Source organism: Agaricus bisporus (assembly GCF_000300575.1).
Source record: "Agaricus bisporus var. bisporus H97 unplaced genomic scaffold AGABI2scaffold_6, whole genome shotgun sequence".
Classification (NCBI taxonomy): Eukaryota; Fungi; Basidiomycota; class Agaricomycetes; order Agaricales; family Agaricaceae; genus Agaricus; species Agaricus bisporus.
The window spans coordinates 2112044-2130357 of record NW_006267369.1 but is presented as its reverse complement, the minus strand read 5'-3'; the positions used below and the strand labels follow the sequence as shown (position 1 = coordinate 2130357).

The 18314-nt window shown below is 46.1% G+C and overlaps 7 protein-coding genes across 7 annotated transcripts; 2 read left to right on the top strand and 5 right to left on the bottom strand.

The window, feature by feature from the left end:
- Nucleotides 1-1479: 1479 nt before the first annotated feature.
- AGABI2DRAFT_151779 (hypothetical protein) lies at nt 1480-2389 on the top strand (the record flags this gene model as incomplete). Its single annotated transcript, XM_006462171.1, is given in 5 exon segments — nt 1480-1500; nt 1520-1616; nt 1721-1806; nt 1863-2002; nt 2062-2389. 5 exon segments carry the CDS (start codon nt 1480-1482, stop codon nt 2387-2389), a joined length of 672 nt encoding a protein of 223 aa, XP_006462234.1.
- Nucleotides 2390-4560: 2171 nt separating this feature from the next.
- On the top strand, nt 4561-6161 carry AGABI2DRAFT_119092 (hypothetical protein; the record flags this gene model as incomplete). The annotated part of the gene is made up of 7 exons (XM_006462170.1): nt 4561-4566; nt 4616-4892; nt 4949-5135; nt 5187-5262; nt 5312-5350; nt 5407-5706; nt 5757-6161. The coding sequence occupies 7 exons, from the start codon at nt 4561-4563 to the stop codon at nt 6159-6161; spliced, it is 1290 nt and encodes a 429-aa protein (XP_006462233.1).
- Nucleotides 6162-6469: 308 nt separating this feature from the next.
- AGABI2DRAFT_206494 (hypothetical protein) lies at nt 6470-8389 on the bottom strand (the record flags this gene model as incomplete). Its single annotated transcript, XM_006462169.1, has 13 exons — nt 6470-6604; nt 6660-6751; nt 6804-6916; nt 6968-7207; nt 7257-7268; nt 7326-7369; nt 7418-7443; nt 7495-7619; nt 7663-7729; nt 7786-7802; nt 7914-8055; nt 8134-8236; nt 8303-8389. 13 exons carry the CDS (start codon nt 8387-8389, stop codon nt 6470-6472), a joined length of 1203 nt encoding a protein of 400 aa, XP_006462232.1.
- A 781-nt stretch (nt 8390-9170) lies between these two features.
- On the bottom strand, nt 9171-11803 carry AGABI2DRAFT_206493 (hypothetical protein). Its single transcript, XM_006462168.1, has 5 exons — nt 11531-11803; nt 11188-11461; nt 10728-11129; nt 9906-10677; nt 9171-9839 (listed from the first exon to the last, which is right to left on the bottom strand). Exons 1-5 carry the CDS (start codon nt 11770-11772, stop codon nt 9241-9243), a joined length of 2289 nt encoding a protein of 762 aa, XP_006462231.1. The 5' UTR covers nt 11773-11803; the 3' UTR covers nt 9171-9240.
- Nucleotides 11804-12271: 468 nt separating this feature from the next.
- AGABI2DRAFT_119089 (hypothetical protein) lies at nt 12272-13880 on the bottom strand (the record flags this gene model as incomplete). Its single annotated transcript, XM_006462167.1, has 6 exons — nt 12272-12676; nt 12731-13030; nt 13088-13255; nt 13307-13391; nt 13512-13825; nt 13875-13880. 6 exons carry the CDS (start codon nt 13878-13880, stop codon nt 12272-12274), a joined length of 1278 nt encoding a protein of 425 aa, XP_006462230.1.
- A 599-nt stretch (nt 13881-14479) lies between these two features.
- Nucleotides 14480-15910, bottom strand: AGABI2DRAFT_223483 (hypothetical protein; the record flags this gene model as incomplete). The annotated part of the gene is made up of 6 exons (XM_006462166.1): nt 15639-15910; nt 15392-15588; nt 15265-15340; nt 15178-15216; nt 14823-15122; nt 14480-14772 (listed from the first exon to the last, which is right to left on the bottom strand). Coding segments are annotated over exons 2-6 (789 nt in total), but the record flags the coding sequence as incomplete, so codon positions are not given.
- A 586-nt stretch (nt 15911-16496) lies between these two features.
- Nucleotides 16497-18196, bottom strand: AGABI2DRAFT_193475 (hypothetical protein). Its single transcript, XM_006462165.1, has 11 exons — nt 18080-18196; nt 17976-18026; nt 17853-17922; nt 17778-17787; nt 17595-17731; nt 17475-17536; nt 17134-17423; nt 17007-17077; nt 16864-16945; nt 16688-16816; nt 16497-16635 (listed from the first exon to the last, which is right to left on the bottom strand). The coding sequence occupies exons 3-11, from the start codon at nt 17916-17918 to the stop codon at nt 16574-16576; spliced, it is 909 nt and encodes a 302-aa protein (XP_006462228.1). The 5' UTR covers nt 17919-17922; nt 17976-18026; nt 18080-18196; the 3' UTR covers nt 16497-16573.
- Between the last annotated feature and the right edge of the window lie 118 nt (nt 18197-18314).

Genomic DNA, 18314 nt, shown 5'->3' with positions numbered 1-18314 from the left:
TCGAGACTCTCCCCGATTTTGCTTCCAATAATCTCCGGCTGGTACGGAATCAGCATGCAGCACAGGGGGATAGATAGGAAGATTGTGAGTGACAAAATACACGGAGATGAACCGACAATTCGGAGATGAAGCCGCTCCCACAGAATCAAAACCAAGGATCCTCGATTCAGGGCTTTTGCTTATATGAAAACGATGAGTGCGCCGTGAGATGTGCTTGAGCCCGAAGCGTACAGAAGCCTTGCAAGATTCAAATATCGATCCAATTCTCTATACATGAACGTGACATCCTCTAGGTCCAGGCATTTACAGGAATCAACATCCAAGAAGCAAGAATAATTCATAACCCATAAGAAGATTTGTTGATCATTCCGGTTTCAGATGGGATTAGTATGAGTATGGTAAATGGTTGCTTCGTTTTATCGCCGATAGAAGATCTCGAAATCTAGATACAATGGCGTCGAGTACGATATCGCACTAATGAGAAGCTGCGTTCCGTTGTTCGTTGCAATATATCCCCTTCAGAATTGCGAGTTGTGAGAAAGTCTTGGATAACGCAAGCGTTACTGGGAGAAGCCAAGTGATCGAGTGGGAAACAAATTCCACTTTGCAATTCATTTGCCCGGAGAAGAAAAGAATCCTGCAAACACTTCCCAGACCTCGTTCACACGAGGACTTGCAGAATGAGGAAGGACTAGTCACCGATAGATAATCCAGACAACGGGTTCATCAAGAATAAACGAAGCGAAGAGGGATGTGAACACCAAAACGTGGTCGATGGATGGTAAGTGTGATTTGGAAAGAGAAAAAATCGATACATGAACCTGCCTGCAACCTCGAGGTTCAACTATTCTGAGCAAACGATTCTTATGATCCCCAGAAAAGGCCGACCCATTATTCCAATCAAGGGATGTCACATCCAAGAAGGTCCTAGAGTGCATCAAGATATCAACGGTCATTGTCGTGTTCAAGAGGATTTAGATACCGGTCAGTAGTTGAGCTTGGCAGGTTTCATGGTGGTGTGGGTGTGAGAACAGGACGCTGGGCTGGTTCTACCTCGAGTACTTCAAGTCGCTAACAAGATCCTATATTAGGAACGAAAATGGTGTATTTTTAATACCAGACCAGTGAAACCATCGATAGCTCAAACTTGGCTATTCTCTTGGATAATTTTAAGGCCATGAGAAGGCATCGTTGACTGCGGATGAAGGGAGGACAATCATATGATCATAAAATCGCGACACTGAGAATTGGTCATTACTATTCCGATTTACCAGTGACCTGGTGGAGCCCAGTAGTTTGAGGACCCATAGTATTCCCAGCGCACGCAAGGGAGTATCTGAAGCATTCCGCAGATGAGAAAACCGCTGTGGCGGTCACAACAAGAAGGTTACCGTCTTACATAATCCATCGGTCAACTAGATTTGTTGAATGACATTAGGTCATGCTGTCCTGCTGCTCCCACCATCGTCTACAGCGACTATGGCCAGTAGTTTCTCCCGCGTTGAAATACTCCACCCAGATTCAAAAGATTTTCGGTGACGCAAAGCATGCTGATTTTATTGCTGGCGCGGCGTCGGCCGCCAATTTCCCCGAATCGCACGGACTCCCGGAAGTATGTCTTTTCCTTGGTCTATGTCACCAAACCACTTACACAGTCAAAAGGTCATCGTGACAGGTATGAAACTTAATTTGGTACACGCGCCCATGTGTATTTACGGAGTTGCAGGGCGCGCGAATGTTGGGAAATCCTCCCTTTTCAATGCTGTTCTCGGGCGAAAGTCGCTTCTTCATACTAGTAAAAGAGCCGTTGGTTTCTTTTTTCGTATCTGCTGAGTTGGGATGTTGACTACGCAACCATCTAGGGCCATACACGCCAATTGAACTTTTACCGTGTTGGCGCTCCTCCTGGGAAGCTCATTCTCGTCGACGCCCCAGGTTACGGTGCACGGGGAAGACCTGAGTGGGGTGAGATGTTTGATAAATATCTACAAACCCGTAAAGAGTAGGTAACCACCTGCTACAGAGTGTCACAAGTGGTACTGATACATGTGACTTCAATAGACTTCGCCGGGTGTATATCCTATTCAACGGGAAGCATGGCTTAAATGAGTTTGACAGGCAAATGCTTGCGCATTTGTCAGGTCTACTCGATACGTCCCGTGGAAGGCAACCATGGACTATTCAATCCGTGATCACGAAAGCGGATACTATTCCTTCCAGTGATATGCGTACGGCCATCGCGAGTATTCGGAATCAGATCCAAGAAGCTGCTCCAATGTGTCTTCCTCCCATTATCACCAGTACCGAGATGAATCCGACTTTCGGTACTGACCAAGTTAGACAGAATATTTTAGATGCCTGTGGAATTGGCCATGTAAATGTACAGTGAGTGTTCGTCCTTTCATCTGTTCTCTAATGTTCCCATCCTCCGCAATGAATTTCCAATAAGGATCTTCGGACCTTGACCTCATGTGATTGTCCGTCATTCAGATGATGACAACCAATATCATGGTCACAACATCGTCATTTATATTGCTCCCTGTATTTTCCTATTGAAGAAAGTCCGGAACATGAGCTTACTTTGTACTACTCAACAGATAAACGATTGGCGCACAAACAGAATGGATCTATACGTAACGCTGATCGTCTCTGCTCTACCACATCTTCCATTTATTTTGCAGGTCACAGGGGTTAAATTCAATTGTGTGCGATGACCGGAACCATCGGTAATCTACACGCTTCTTATTCCACTCCATAAAATTCTTGTTCTTGATGCTATGATCGGAACAACCTTTTCAGCATAATAAAGTTCATATACAAAAAACACGCTGACGATCCCTATTTGACACCCGATGACGACACAAATGTGGAATAATCGTGAACAGCTGAGGCTGCTTCCTGTGGAATGAAACAACAGATGACGAAACTTCATCTACTCAGGATCGAAACCTACAATCTCCGCCGTCTTGCTATCAACGTTTTCAACTTGAAGGGTATTACCTGCCCAACGAAAATGTAAACGCCGTCTCCATTCAATTATATCGACTCTTCCTCGACACCACTGATTTCACGGTTGCACCCTCATTATCACCGTCAATGCATCTACTAGTCTGAAAAAGGTAGCATAGCCCTTGCGTCCTTCATAATCTGGTTCGAGGGCCTTTCCACCATTGACCAGAATGGCGCAAAGAGGGATCACTCTGAACTGGTGCGGGACTATTTGCTTCACGAGTGTGTTCCACGTCATTTTCCCCGACGCGAGCAACGGCTTTGACCCCTCTGTCTTGCCTTCCTGCGTCCGACATATAGCAAGTGAAGTTTTCGGGTTGGTGACTAGATACATTTTGGGAAAGGACCACCTTTGAAGGAAGTGAACCTCTTTTTCACTGTTGTAGTAACCGTGAGTTATCTCGGAGTGCGAGATATCCATTCCAGCGGATGTCAATTGACGATCTTCACGTTGGAGGATTTCGATATACTGTGAGGAGTTTTTGTTATGAATCAGGAGAACATCCGAGTCATTGTTGATGGTTTTTTTACAGTTGAAGGGAATGTACTAGCCTACTTCGACACTAAGATTTAAATTAGCTTCAGTTCGACTCACCTCGAAAATTCTTTCCCATACAGAGGACGTTCGGCGGCAGCCAAAGCAACATGAGGAAATTTCTGAACCTCAGGAATTCGATTTCAGAGTTTTGTCTCGATTTCGTCATGGACGAAACTTGCTGTCACGGTGGTCTTGAGTTCGTCGTACAGTTGTTCTACTGGCAAACCGGGCCATCGTTTATGTATGAACGGTTTAGTTTAGTCCGGAATCGTGGAGCAAATCCTACCGACTGAAGTTCTGGAGTCGTGAAGTGCATGCGTTCCGATAAAGGCAGCGTTTAAGTCACCGGCTTTGAGCGCATGATCGACAACTTGATCCTTGTTGAGTTTGTGAACCTCCACAGCCGTTTTCAAGCGGGCGAATATATTGGTCTAGGGTTGGTTGTGGGTAGGCCAGGTGGAGGAACTCACGGCTTCAGCAGGAAATAATTCCTCTATCTCAGTGTTCATTACGTGGCTTCAGACTTGTCCCTGTTAGCCTCGCGGATAGTGTAGCTCAGGAATCAGCGCTCCGAACCTACCTGCACATCAGAATTGGCTAACACTGGGCCGGCGAGTCAATAAAGCAGCTGTATTATTGAATCATTATTTAATTATTATTATTCCCAGGAGCCAAATAAAGTGTGGGTATTATTTGATCGCTATCATGGTAATATTGACTTACTGTCACACTTGCCTATACAAAGCGTGACATATGTCACGATAGTGATTTGATAATATCTTGATAAATTGACTGCCTTTATTTGAGCTGAGCAAATAAATAATGATTCAATAATGGTTCAATAATACAGCCGCTTTATTGACTCGCCGGCCCAGTGTAAGCTAATCAACTGCCAAGGCATAACATCATTTGAACATTACGATCAAGGGTCCGGTCCGTGGGAATCGGGTACTTCCTGCAATTCGAGTTTGAATTGTACAATTTGTACCGCGTCAGCTGCTGTCGCGTCGCTCATGGATGTAAGTTATTCACTCTATCTTGTCTATTGTATTCTGAGCTTACGTGTAGTCTTCGATACCAATAACGTTTCCATTTCCACTTCAAAATAACGACGATGCAGATTTATACGAACGCGTTGCTTTCTGGGACTCGCCTTCGACTCTGGAATGGTTTCGTCAACGTGGCTATACGCTCTATGAACACAATGATCTTGCGCGAGACCAACCTTGGTATTCTGAACCTACTTTGAGTTGCCCGCTTTCATGCGAGATGCACTATCCATACCCGCACTACGAGGCGGAGGGTGACACAAAAACCCCGTTCCGAGCATTTGACGCATCGGCGAGTAATTCCGGTACTACGTCTGGCAGCTCGCCTAACCTGTGATTTAGGGGAAAGTAGTATTCGCGCAGGAGACACAAAGTCCATCGCACCACGTCGCCATTAAGCTGATCGTGACTGATTCTGAAGAACACCGCATCCTCAAATTTCTGCAATCACAAGGGATGGAAGTCATGAAAGAAAACTGCCTTTTTCCCATTCTAGATATTCTCTGGAACGGAGCCTTCTGCTTCGCAATAATGCCAAGGTAAGTCAATCTTGCATGCTTCAACCATCCATGTGCTCACTATAATGCTAGATGGGGCGGCGTAGTGCACCTCCCTACGGGAGGCCCCACTAGAAACGTCATACACCTCATGCATTCCTTGCTCAAAGTATGTCCAAAATGACCATCTGCTAGTTTTCTCTTCTCAGAAGGAGCAGGCCCTCGTGTTTCTCCATGAGCATAATATCTTGCATCGCGTGAGGATTTCCAAAATGTTGATGTTTGTGAAAATACAATAATCGGTCTTCCTTAGGATATCAAATTTGACAACATTCTGGTCAGCCATTTCGCCGACGATGCCAAGCTTTATGGCGACAGCCCAGTTCGACAACGGCTTCGATATTCCAATCAACTCAACTATTGCCTCTTTGACTTTGATATCTCAATGATGCTCCCCGCCGATACGGACAGGGCCCGGTGTCGGTTTCCTTACAAGTTGTCCTGGGATGGTACTGGCTGGCAGCCGCGCGACACATCACAAGGCGAGTTTGACTACAATCCATTCGCATACGATGTGGGCACGCTCGGGAGGGTACTTTGTACAGAATATCAGGTAAACCTACTTATATTTTATGGCGGCTTTATTTTTTATCTATGTCTCAGCACTTGACGCCACAAATACCCATGCTCGCGCCATTTCTCGATAGGATGGTCACCCGGAATATTCCTATGCGCTTTAATGCTATGCAAGCGCTTCAATTTTTCGAGGTACTTGTCGTAGACATCCCTGGAAAAGTCATGGATCTCGAATATGCGTCAGGTCCCGATGCAGGGTATGATACATGCGACAGGTGGGAGGGTCTTCCGCCGGATTTTATTAAGAAATGGGAAGATTATAGAGAGCCACCCATACCTTTCTCAACTTCTGTTCTCCGATGGATATGCTCCTTTGATCGAATGTGTTACATCGTCCCTCCTGTGCGCCACTTCTTTTTCCGTATTGCTTCCATTCCTTCGCGAATTAGCTTATTCCTCCGAAACTTATGGAGTCTTCCACATCCCTCGTAGCTGGACGGTTTGGGAACCTTGTGTATCGATAGAACAGGGTATATCAATAGTAGGGAAGGAAATAAATGCTTCGTCATTCACTAACTGCAAAACCTGAAAGAAAGGAAGGAAATGAAATGCTCATAATCAGCACCAATAACTCCCGGTGACTCGGGGAAAGAGACTAGTTTCCTTGGATTATCTCGAAGGGTCTTCGGACCGTTTAGTGTTTCATTATCTGTTCGCTCATCACAGATACTTGCGAGTCGCTTACATTTATATGAGGAGGCACACAAACACTACTACAAGCTTTTCGTAAAGTTCTCCAATCAATTGGCAATGATAGCACTTGTGAGCACATCGAGTGCGGCCAACTGACCCCAAGTGGTGAATCCTTGGGGTGGTCCGCGCCAATTAGACGAGTAGCTGTTGCCATTAGCTGCCAAATCGAGTAGGGCATTATACTATAGCGTGCAGTGTCAAACAAATAGTCCGAAATTTGACGCTGAAATCACCAACCTGAACGTCAATATAACTATGCAATAAGATGCGCAGATCATTATTGGAAGGATTTCGGGCAAAAGCCTCTGCCAAACCGCGAATGAAAATGGCTGTAGGTAGAACATATGAATACATAATTTTCACCTGAAATTGACTCCATACCTTTGAATCCAACGCCATCGTTGTTGCTGGACGTACTTACGCCCTCCGTAATAATACCATCAGAACCTTGCCAAGGCGCATTCTTCACGGCGGCCGCCACAGTTGTGATCATACTAAAAACATTCATGGTAGTTATACGCACATCAACAAATATGGGTACTCACAGAGATCGCCACTGCGAATCACCGGTAACATCTGCGAGGACGCTTAGTCCTTCGATGTATTTTCCGCTATTGTAAGTGAACAACCACGACGCCGGAGACCGTGAACAATCCCTCGCATCAACGGTATCCAGAACAATACGGTTACTGTTGATATTATGATTTCTGATCCACTGAGCACTCAAAATGGCCGCATCAGTATATTTACGGTCGCCAGTAATCTCTGCCAGGAGGGCCGACGTGCTTTATGATTGTCAGGTCTCTTAATCATTCTTTGAGCTTCACGACGTACGTAATGTACAACCTATGCTTATGTCAGACACGAGAAACTTTCTCAATCTAAAGGAACAGGATTCCTCACCCGGTGGTTATGGAATTGATAGGAGTAGTATCTGCTGTAGGGCGCTGTAGAGCTGGTGAGAAGCAAGACCATGAACCAACGTTAGTTCTCACCCAGAAAACACCACCCGCCATAGTCGCTGATAAAAGTTGTTAGCTTCTTAGATAAGAGATCAAATTTGGATACTGACTGCCTTCGCACCGCCCAGATATTTGGAAATTCTTGAGGGGAACACGGCCTGATGAAGCTTGATCCGCTGTAATAACACTATGTTGTTCAAAGTCAGTTGTGCAGGTATATAGATGACAATAGGAACTAGAGTGTCGTACTAATTCGTCACATGGTTCCAAGTTGCGACTGCATGCGAGAGGAGATTATTGTCTCTGTATGCACGGAAGCCTGCAATTGCGGCTTGTGCCCACCACCTGTTTCGTCGGGTCAGGTTTTAATGGGAATGATATGTTGACGACAGGTGCCTTACAATGCATCATCGTTGAACTGTGGGATATCGACACAGTGAGATAGACCTGTTGCCTCAACTACGAACAGAACTTACTCTAAACAAAAATTAGCATTACGTCCAGACCTTTATTCCCGAGTGGTACTTACTCAAATCGATCATAGTTCTGCCTGATATTGAAGACCAAATTCAAATTATTCACGACTCGTGCTCGATTCACTGTCGTCCCGGCGTAGCGATCTTGATTTGCCATGACGGTCCATACATTCCCACTCTGCCAGTACCCAATTCCTTGAATATGTAACAATAAAATAAATGACAACTCGCAAAAAAACTTGGGTAATGTTATGACGAAGACGATTCACTCACCGTTGAATTCCCCAATACCACCGTCTAGTTGTGGCAAAATGGTGTTGATGCCATTTTGCGCGATAGATATCCTTTCATTCAAAGGACGGCTATTGCTGAATTTCTACATTCAATTATCAAGCCAGTTCATTCAGCAAAACACCGAAGCACAAGTATAAGAAATGCGAACCCGCCAACTCAAAGGAACGCCTAAATCCTGAGCAAGCCCAAATGCAGGCAAAAGCATCAAAATCCAAGCAACAAAAAGCCTCGTCATTGTGGTCTGGAACACTCAAGTTCAAAGCAGAATACGGTAAGACGCCAAATCTGTGGGGAGGCGGGTGGAACCAGTCGAAGAATAGGGATATATATGCTTCTACTCGCCAAAGTGGAAGACTGCTTTCGGTGTTTCAGCCCGCTCATAGACCAGTGAGGTTAGTCATAGCCATATGGACGAGTCGGATGACATACCCCTAAGTTGATTACATCAAGCATACCATTCAGTTTATCAACATTCGGGTTCTCGTAGCAATTGCTGGTGTGCCGCCTGACATATCTTCGTTGCCAATCGTTCAAGTTCGTATGCTCCTCTGGCGTGTTACGTGCTTTGAAATAGACGTGTGGGACAAAAAATGCCTAAAAGGTTTGGTAACACATGTAGCCTGAACATTGAACGACAGCCAGATGGTACAAATTTTCCACTCGGCAGAATCCGACGTGACTTGGACTCCTTGTGCTCGTCCTATCTTCTGGGAGTTAATGACGAATTTGTGGGAAACACATGCACTTTGAACCACGTGCAGAGTTCACCATGCGAGTGATGGAAGTAACATAGAACATGATGGTGTCTGAGAAGCGGGATACCAGTGTGTCATGGACGTGTAACTGATAGTCGCAAATTTCCGGCGAGGCAACTTCCTACCGATGACATCAACTAAAAAATCCGCACTTTCATACTCAATATATGTGCCTTCAGGTTAAGGTTTTATATATGATGGAAACATATCTTGACATAAAAAAGAGTAATCTCACACGCAAGAATTTTTCCTCAGGCGGAGAGTCATCCGAAAACTCATTACAACAAAGAAAAAAGACTAAAGCACAAGGACCAAACGATACGAAACGTCATCATGCCTCTTTCACCAACCTCTTAATCTCATCCACTCCCTCATCATGATCCCAAAATCCCATCGTATCCTCCACTTCAACACCACTCACTTTCACGTTTTCCTCACCTAAATCATTTCTCACACTGCTACCATTGTTCGATTCTCCAGTCCCCGCTCCAGCCCCAGCCCCAGCACCTTCTAAAAACTTTTCTTTCATCAACCTCTCCTCCCTCTCGTTCAATTGCACCTCCTTACTCCCAATCCACCAAATCCTCTCCACAACATGCCTTACTACAGCTCTCAAGACAAAGTATCCATGAGATGCGACAAGCGCCACGAGCACTGCTTTCACCACAAGTTCCTTCGTCGCAGTATTAGTTTCTGTATTCTTTTGGTCGTCTTCATCGTTAAGCGCCAAAGGTGATGATTTGAGGAGTTCGGGCGAGAAAAGGTATACTAGAGCAGAATTTGTGAGAGCGCCTAGCCATGCGAGGAAGGATAGTGCTTCAAGCCAAGGACCGATCGAATCAGCTCGTGTAGGAATAGGGCGACGGTGATGCACCGTCATCTTGAAAGCATCACCTCGGAGTTCAACGATATTGTTGATGAAAGCCATGACTAGAACACACAACAAACTTCAGACAAACTGTCCGTTTAGAATGAATTAAAGAGCACCAAACTCACCTCCTGCCAAGGGCCATATCGTAGACCATAGCACAACATACCCGAATTGAATAACCATTTCGCTATAATCCGCAAACAAATCATACTCGGGCAATGCGACTTCCTCCCGAACGTGATCAAGGAACACTCTTTCCTCCATCCCGCCCCTCTCCTTCTCGTCCTCAAACACCACCCTCTTCTTTGGTTCTCCGGAAGGTGATCCTGGTTTTGTGGCATTCTTATCGTGACGATGTCGAAAAGCTGTTACATATCGCATAATGTAAGGTAATCCAACTTCAGTGAAGGAGTTGATGACCTGATTCGTAACGGTATATGCGAACATTTGGTCGCGTAGGCGCGTAGGATTCAACTTTCGCCTTGCATTGCTCATATCCCGGTCCCAAAGACTACTCTTCAAAGCTCCAACGTTGGAAAGTTTCTCCGATGTAAACCCAGTTGTTGTGGCTGTAGAGTCGACAGTAGTTCCATTGAGAAGACCCATGATTTTAGATCCAAAACCTGAACGAGAGCCAGATTCGACAGAAGTCGCAAATAAACGGTTTTGCACGTAACGCATGACACTTTGGCCGAAGGGCACGTAGACGAAAGCGCTTAGTCCGAGAGCCATGTATGCAACGATGGCACTAAGAGCGAATGTTTTGAGGGTGAGAGACTTGTTGTAACTTGATTGGTGACGATGGTTCTCCCATGTGGTGAGGCCGACCGCAAGGGCTTGATATAATTGGAGCACTCGGGGAACAAGTGCGGCAAAAAGTAGAGTAGGGGAGAAAGACTAGAAACAAGTCAGTTAACGATTGAACACATGGGGAGACAATAACGTACGATGAGCTTCTTTCCGGGTCCTTGATAAAGTTGCGTTACGAAGGCCTCAAACACGAATATGGAGGTTAGAAGTGCAACAAGAACCCCAGCAAACAAAAGAATAACAGGCAGACTCGCAAAGATGCGAAGCTCGCGACCCCACCACGTTTGTCCTGGCCGATAAGTAACTCGACATTTTTCGACCCGGAACGAACCACGAGTTCCGAAACGTAAGGAGAGTATACGTTCCCGCACTTTCCAATATTCGACGAAACCAACGGACCAGATGCATAAGAGAATCGAATATACCGAAGAATATGGCGAGAGGAAGAAATACGAGAAAAGGCCAAGAATTGCGGGAAACGCCAGAAACTGTGTGTAACTCGAGAGAAACGCGAAGTACAGTCCTACAGAATCACCGAACTTCAAAAAATCCGAAGATTAGAATAGCGAGCTGAAAGTAGAATCTAGGATAACATACCTGATCCCGAATCCCACCGAGCTTCACGGACGCTATCTGGGATAATTTCCACGACCGAACCCATGTTTCATTGAAATTGACATCATGTAACGGTGTTATTGATTCCACCAGATCCCATTCGGATGCTCCAGGAGCTATCCCCAGACCGCCGTCGGTTGGACTTGACGTAACATACGTATAAACCAAGCGAATTTTTTCGGCCGATGACAATGGCGGAATGAGACTGTCGGCAGTCACTGGTGTTACGGGAAGTCCAGAGAGAAAATCTCCATGCCTAATGAACGTGTCCGGTAACAAACAAGTAGAATCAGCACCGGGAATTCAAACACAATAATTTACATACCTTTCCCTCCGAATCAAACCCTCAAGATGCTTCTGCGGACATGTTACAAACACCAACAACTGACCCAGGGATTCACCCCTCCGCCCAACAGCCTTCAACCCGGCGTAAGTCAACGTGTCGATCAGTCGAAGATATTGTTGTTCAGCCTTTCTCGCTTCATTCCGGGTCCGTTGCTTCAGGTGAGTATTTTTGTGAGCCGCCCGGAAGACAATAACCAGATTGACATCTGGCCTTCCTGGCATTGGAACGACGACAAAACAGAACAAAGGACGCGCGATTGACTGAACCGAACGCAATGACGACACGCTGCAACACACCACATCGTCACGTGCCTGATACCCCGCATTATTACCGTTGCCAACTCGCTCATAATTCCGTATGGCTTATGCTCCTTTCATTTCCTCTTCCCTGCCGTCGACGGATACGTCTGAGTATAAAAGATCACATCATTGGAAAGTGTCCTGCATTTCAAACCACACTTTCACTGCCACAATCTCTTTTTACTCTGAGTGATAAGCGGACAGGGACAATTAATGAAGCAGCAAAACCTGGGGAGACCCCTTGGAACAATGCCCAGTGAGATAAACCTCCTCCCAGAATGACCGGCACGTATTGATGCTTGTTATATGTCTTTCCTTTCTCAAGTTCAAACGATCAACTAAATGACAAGTGCGATTACTTCACATCCTACCACTGATAAATTTCACTCTATCGGCTACAAAAGGCTCTCAAACAGTCCAACTACGAAGAGTGCGGAAGGCCCAATAGCTTTCGGAGGATTAAGCGAATTCGCGAGGGTATCAAAGTTATACGGAAGAAGAAACGGCGTACAGGCGGGACAATGTAACACATTCGATCGAAGGAGCATATCCATCGGAGAACAAAAGTTGAGAAAGGTATGGGTGGCTCTCTATAATCTTCCCATTTCTTGATGAAATCCGGTGGAAGGCCCTCCCACCTGTCCCATGTATCAAACATTGCCCCGGGACTTGATGGATACTCGAGGTTCATAACCTTGTCAGGGATGTCTGCGACAAGTGCCTCAAAAAGCTGAAGGGCTTCCATAGAATTGAAGCGGACAGGAATGTTCCGGGTGACCATCCTATCGAGAAATGGCGTGAGCATGGGTATTTGTGGCGTCAAATGCTGAGACATGCATGATTCAAGAATAAAGTCGCCATAGAAGATACGTATCTTTACCTGATATTCCGTACAAAGCACTCTCCCGAGCGTGCCAACGTCGTATGCGAAAGGATTGTAGTCAAATTCGCCTTGCGATGTGTCGCGCGGCTGGTAACCAGAACCATCCCAGGACAATTTGTACGGAAACCGACACTGAACCTGGTCCGTGTCCGCTGGGAGCATCATCGATATGTCAAAGTCAAAGAGACAGTAGGTAAGTTGATTAGACCATTGAAGCCGTTCTCGAGCTGCACTGTAGTCATAGTAGGTGCCTTCGTCCGCGAAATGGCTGACCAGAACATTGGCAAGTTTGATATCCTAAAGAGGACGAGTTATCGCGTGTCATGATCCTCGCAGCTCCATGGAAAACCTCACGCGATGTAGGATATTGTGCTCGTGCAGAAACACGAGGGCCTGCTCCTTCTGAGGAGAGAGAACTAGCAGATTGACATTTTGAACAAACATACTTTGAGCAAGGAATGCATAATGCAGATAACGTTTCTGATGGGGCCTCCCTTCGGGAGGTACACTATGCCGCCCCACCTAGCATTATAGTCAGCACATGGACGGCTGAAGAATGTGAGGTTGACTTACCTCGGCATGACCACGAAGGAGAAAGGTCCATTTGAGAGGATATCCAGAATGGGTACAAGGCAGTTCTCTTTCAGGATTTCCATTCCTTGCGATTGCAGAAATTTGAGGATGCGGTGTTCTTCCGAGTCAGTCATGATTAGTTTAATGGCAACATGGTGTGAAGGATTCCGCGTCTCCTGCGCGAATATTACTTTTCCCTATTCACAGGTTAGACGAGCTGCCAAACAAAGCACCCGAATTACTCGCAGTTTGTTCAAGTGCACGGAAGGGGGTTTTTGTGTCACCTTCCGACTCATAGTACGGGTATGGATACTGCATATCGCAGGAAAGCGGGCATTGCAAGGTAGGTTCAGAATACCAAGGCTGGTCCTGAGCAGGGTCATTGTGTTCATAGAGTGTATAGCCACGTAGACGAAACCATTCCAGAGTCGAAGGCAAATCCCAGAAAGCAGCACGCTCGTATAAGTCTGCCTCGTCGTTGTCTTGAAGGGGAAACGGAAATGGTATTGGTATTGTAGTCTGCGCGTAAGCTCAGAATACAACAGGGGAAATAGAACGAATGGCTTACATCCATGAGCGACGCGACGCGTTACAATTGAAACTCGAATTCCTAGTAGGGCTCAACCTGGGCTCAATACTTCAGCAGCCACGAATTCCTGTTCCACGACTAGCAACGACCCTTGATGTTTGTTTTGTATTGATTAAGAGTAATTGATAGGTACAGCATCTTACCTAGCGGGTCGAAAATTTTCTGGAGACCATATATCCAAACTATTTTGTCAAAAAATCGGTCGGTTAGAAGTCCTTTGGTAGATCCCTCACATTGCGATGTGACCATGCGTTGTGCAGCGACATCCAATCCCGTAGTTTCGCGATTGCATGGGAAGAATTGGCTTTCAATGGCCACCCACGATTTCGTGCATTTGGGCACTGCCGCCCGGCACCAATCATCACTCACACGCTGTCACTCGCCCCGTCGTATAATTAAGGCTAGGTACATACGTCGTTCAGGCGTAAGTGTTTATTAACCAATACTGCCTGCCCCTACACGAGGCGCTTGTATAGTCTAGCTATGAGGGTTGTAATAACTTTTTGAGGAATAAGCGAATTCGCGAAGGAATTAAAGTAACACGGAAGAAGAAGTGTCGCACAGGAGGGACAATGTAACACATTTGATCAAAGGAGCATATCCATCGGAGAACAGAAGTTGAGAAAGGTATGGGTGGTTCTCTATAATCCTCCCATTTCTTGATGAAGTCCGGCGAAAGGCCCTCCCACCTGTCGCATGTATCAAATATTGCCCCGTGACTTGGCGGATACTGGAGGTCCATAACTTTGTCAGGGATGTCTGCGATAAGTGCCTCGAAGAATTGAAGGGCCTCCACGGCATTGAATCGGGAAGTAACATTCCGGGTGACCATCCTATCGAGAAACGGTGCGAGCATTGGTATTTGTGGCGTCAGATGCTGAGACATGGTTCAAGAATAAAGCTGCCATATACGATAAGTTTGTTTACCTGATATTCCGTACAGAGCACTCTCCCGAGCGTGCCAACATCATATGCGAAAGGATTGTAGTCGAACTCGCCTTGTGCTGTGTCACGCGGCTGCCAGCCAGTACCATCCCAGGACAACTTGTAAGGAAAACGAATTCGGGCCCTATCCGTGTCCGCTGGGAGCATCATTGAGATATTGAAGTCAAAGAGACAATAGTTGAGTTGATTGGAATATCGAAGCCGTTGTCGAACTGGACTGTCATCATAAAAGGTGGCTTCGTCGGCGAAATGACTGACCAAAAAGTTGCCAAATTTGATATCCTAAGGAAGACGAATTATGGTGTTTGACAAGCTTCAGAGCTTTGGAAATCCTCACACGATGTAAGATATTATGCTCGTGGAGAAACACGAGGGCCTGTTCCTCCTCAGAAGAGGTAACTAGCAGGTTAAATCGTGGACTTACTTTGAGGAAAGAATGCATGATATGAATAACATTTCTGATCGGGCCGCCCATCGGGAGGTATACTACACCGCCCCACCTAACATTATAGTGAGTACACGGATAGTGAAAGCATGAGAGATAGATTTACCTTGGCATGACCACGAAGGAGAAAGGTCCATTTGAGAGAATATCCAGAACGGGAACGAGGCAGTTCTCTTTTAGGACTTCCATTCCTTGCGATTGCAGAAATTTGAGGATGCGGTGTTCTTCCGAGTCACTGACGATCAGCTTGATGGCGACGTGGTGTGATGGATTATGTGTCTCCTGTGCGAATACTACCTTTCCCTAAATACAAGTTAGGCAAGTTGCGAAGCCTAGTATTTAAATTACTCGCCGTCGATTCGAAGGCGCGGAGCGGTGTTTCTGTGTCGCCTTCCGATTCGTAGTGCGGGTGTGGATACTGCATCTCACATGAAAGCGGGCAACTCAAAGTAGGTTCAGAATACCAAGGCTCGTCTTCAGCAAGGTTATTGTGTGCGTAGAGCGTATAACCGCGTTGACGAAACCATTCCAGAGTCGAAGGCGAGTCCCAGAAAGCAATGCGTTCGTATAAGTCTGCATTGTCATTATCTTGGAGAGGAAATGGAAATGGAATTTGTATCGTCGCCTGTGTATAAGCTCAGAATAAAATCAAGGAGACGGGATGAACGGCTTACGTCCATTAGCGACGCGATACCAACTACTCAACACGGCACAATTTAAACTCAAATTCCCAGGGTTCAGAACCTCAAGCCCAAGGCCTCAGCGGTCACAAGCTCCCGTCCCACGGACTGGCCGTGGACCCTTGATATTTGATTATTTCCATATTGGCTGCTACCGAGCGATTCATCAGGGGGGTCCAACCAGAAACCCCAGAGGCATATTATCTCCAAGTTCGAAAAGTGGAACGCTCAGTGAGACAGAGGGAGGTGCTTTGGAGTTCTCACCGTTTTCTCCCATTCGATAAAGTTGAGCCGGTGCAGAATTAAATAAGTGACATTGACGTAGGGAAGACGTTGCCGACGCATTTTTTACTACGTTCAGGTAGTGCATAGGTACATCAATAAATTGACGCATGAATATGTTCTCAATAAATCAGGTTGCAGCTTGTAATCGATTTATAATAACAATGAATGAATTACTCAACAATACAATCGTTTTCTCAACGGCGCAGTGTCGAAGTGCATGTTCATCATATCGTCAAAATTCTTGTCTAACTTTCATTTTTCAAAGCGGAAACTTTATTTATCATTATCGGACTTTTCTTGCATACTGGTTGATGTTAAACAGGCTAAACCGCTGCATATGCTTCTCCGCCAGCTTCCTTATCGATTTGAATGGCTTCGTCTAAACCTGCTCGGCATTAACCTTCGGCCTGCTTGTGTACTTCGAATCAATGACTCACCCATCACCTCGAAGAAGTGTTTCGGACCCATGTTTCGTGCAGTGAGAACATCAGTCCCCTGCCTCTTTAATGCTGCCAAGCCCTCCCGGATGCCATGAATGGCGGGAATGGCAGATATAAGAGGAAAAACTAAGGGGGAGTTATTTTTGGACTCGATAAGAGTGGAACGACCATACTGGCGATTTTGACACCCATTCGCGTCGCGTCCGCTACAGTGAAGTCCGGGGTTGATCCGCCAGTGACGATGTTCAAAAGCACCTGTTGATGATCATGATGAGACCATTGATTAAACCGACCCTGAGTCGAATATTCTACACACAGGAGTTGGTGCGAGCTCCTTTACAGTTCTCAGTACCTCGTCTTCACTTCGAACGCCTTCGAGGAAGGCGACTATTGATGATGATTGAGAATTACCTGAGCAACACTTGAAGGCATCAAATACCTACCATCTGCTCCTGCCGCGATAGCCGCCTTGAGTCGATCCAGGGCTTCATCTAATCCATAAGTCTGCGCTGCATCAGTTCGAGCGATCAAAACGATGTCATTCCCAGGCAGTTTAGCTCGGGCAGTGACCGCGGCACGAATTCGAGATAAAAATTCGGCAGATGGAGCTATTTGTTTTCCCAGCAAGTGCCCACAGCGCTTAGACTGCACCTGGTCTTCTATATGAAAACCAGCGACACCAGCTCTTGCGTATGCTGTCACCGTCCGAGCAACCATCACTGGGCCTCCGAAACTAAAACGTGTTATTACTGGCGTTAAACGTGCCCAGTTTATGGAGACTCACCCAGTGTCCGCATCACAAATCAAGGGGACTTGAGGGTTCAAACCGGCAATCATACTCGCATTCTATCGTTATCACCTGAAATTAGGGGTTAAATCCCTGATCCCGTAGAATAAGAGCCACCTGGACGAAATCGTTCTGCGTTGCAATTGCAAGGTCAGGTTGTCCAAGCATAGATGCAGTGGTCGCAGCACCGCTCATGTACAGAACATTGAAGCCAGCCTCAAGAGCCAGCCGCGCTGAAATTCCATCATATACGCCTGTAAATTTGAGATTAATGATTTCTTTACAAGACTGAGCGCATACCTGGGGCTACCTTCAACATTAGGCCCGGAAATCTTTAAAGGTATGAAGGAATATCGCAATAGTGATCTCGCTCACGATGAGATCCGGGGAGGTCAAGAGTTGGCGTAACCGGGTACTTGATGGTATAACATTGGCCGCCATTGTTCTGTTGGGAGAGATGTGTCATATTCCAGTTGTTCGAGAATGCTTCAAACTGACCAGTCCTTGTGTTGTCGGGGAGCTTATAAGAACGCAAAGGGGTATTATATTCTGACAAATCAATCAAACATAGCAGGCGTGGTAGTTGATCACGATGACAGTACCGAACTTGTCCGGGGTAGCCTTTATTCGCGCTGCTCAACGGAAAGCGAGTGCCTCCGAAGTAAGTACGTCTTCAGTACTCACAACCATACCGTTTATCACAAAATGTTGACTCTTTGTGCGCCGAAGGAAAGGAAAGGAGATGACTAAGCTGATTGGCAGTTCTAAAGCCGTTGCCAAACAACTGAACCAACTAAGTAAACCGACATAGCGACTTTTCTAACCCACAAACATATA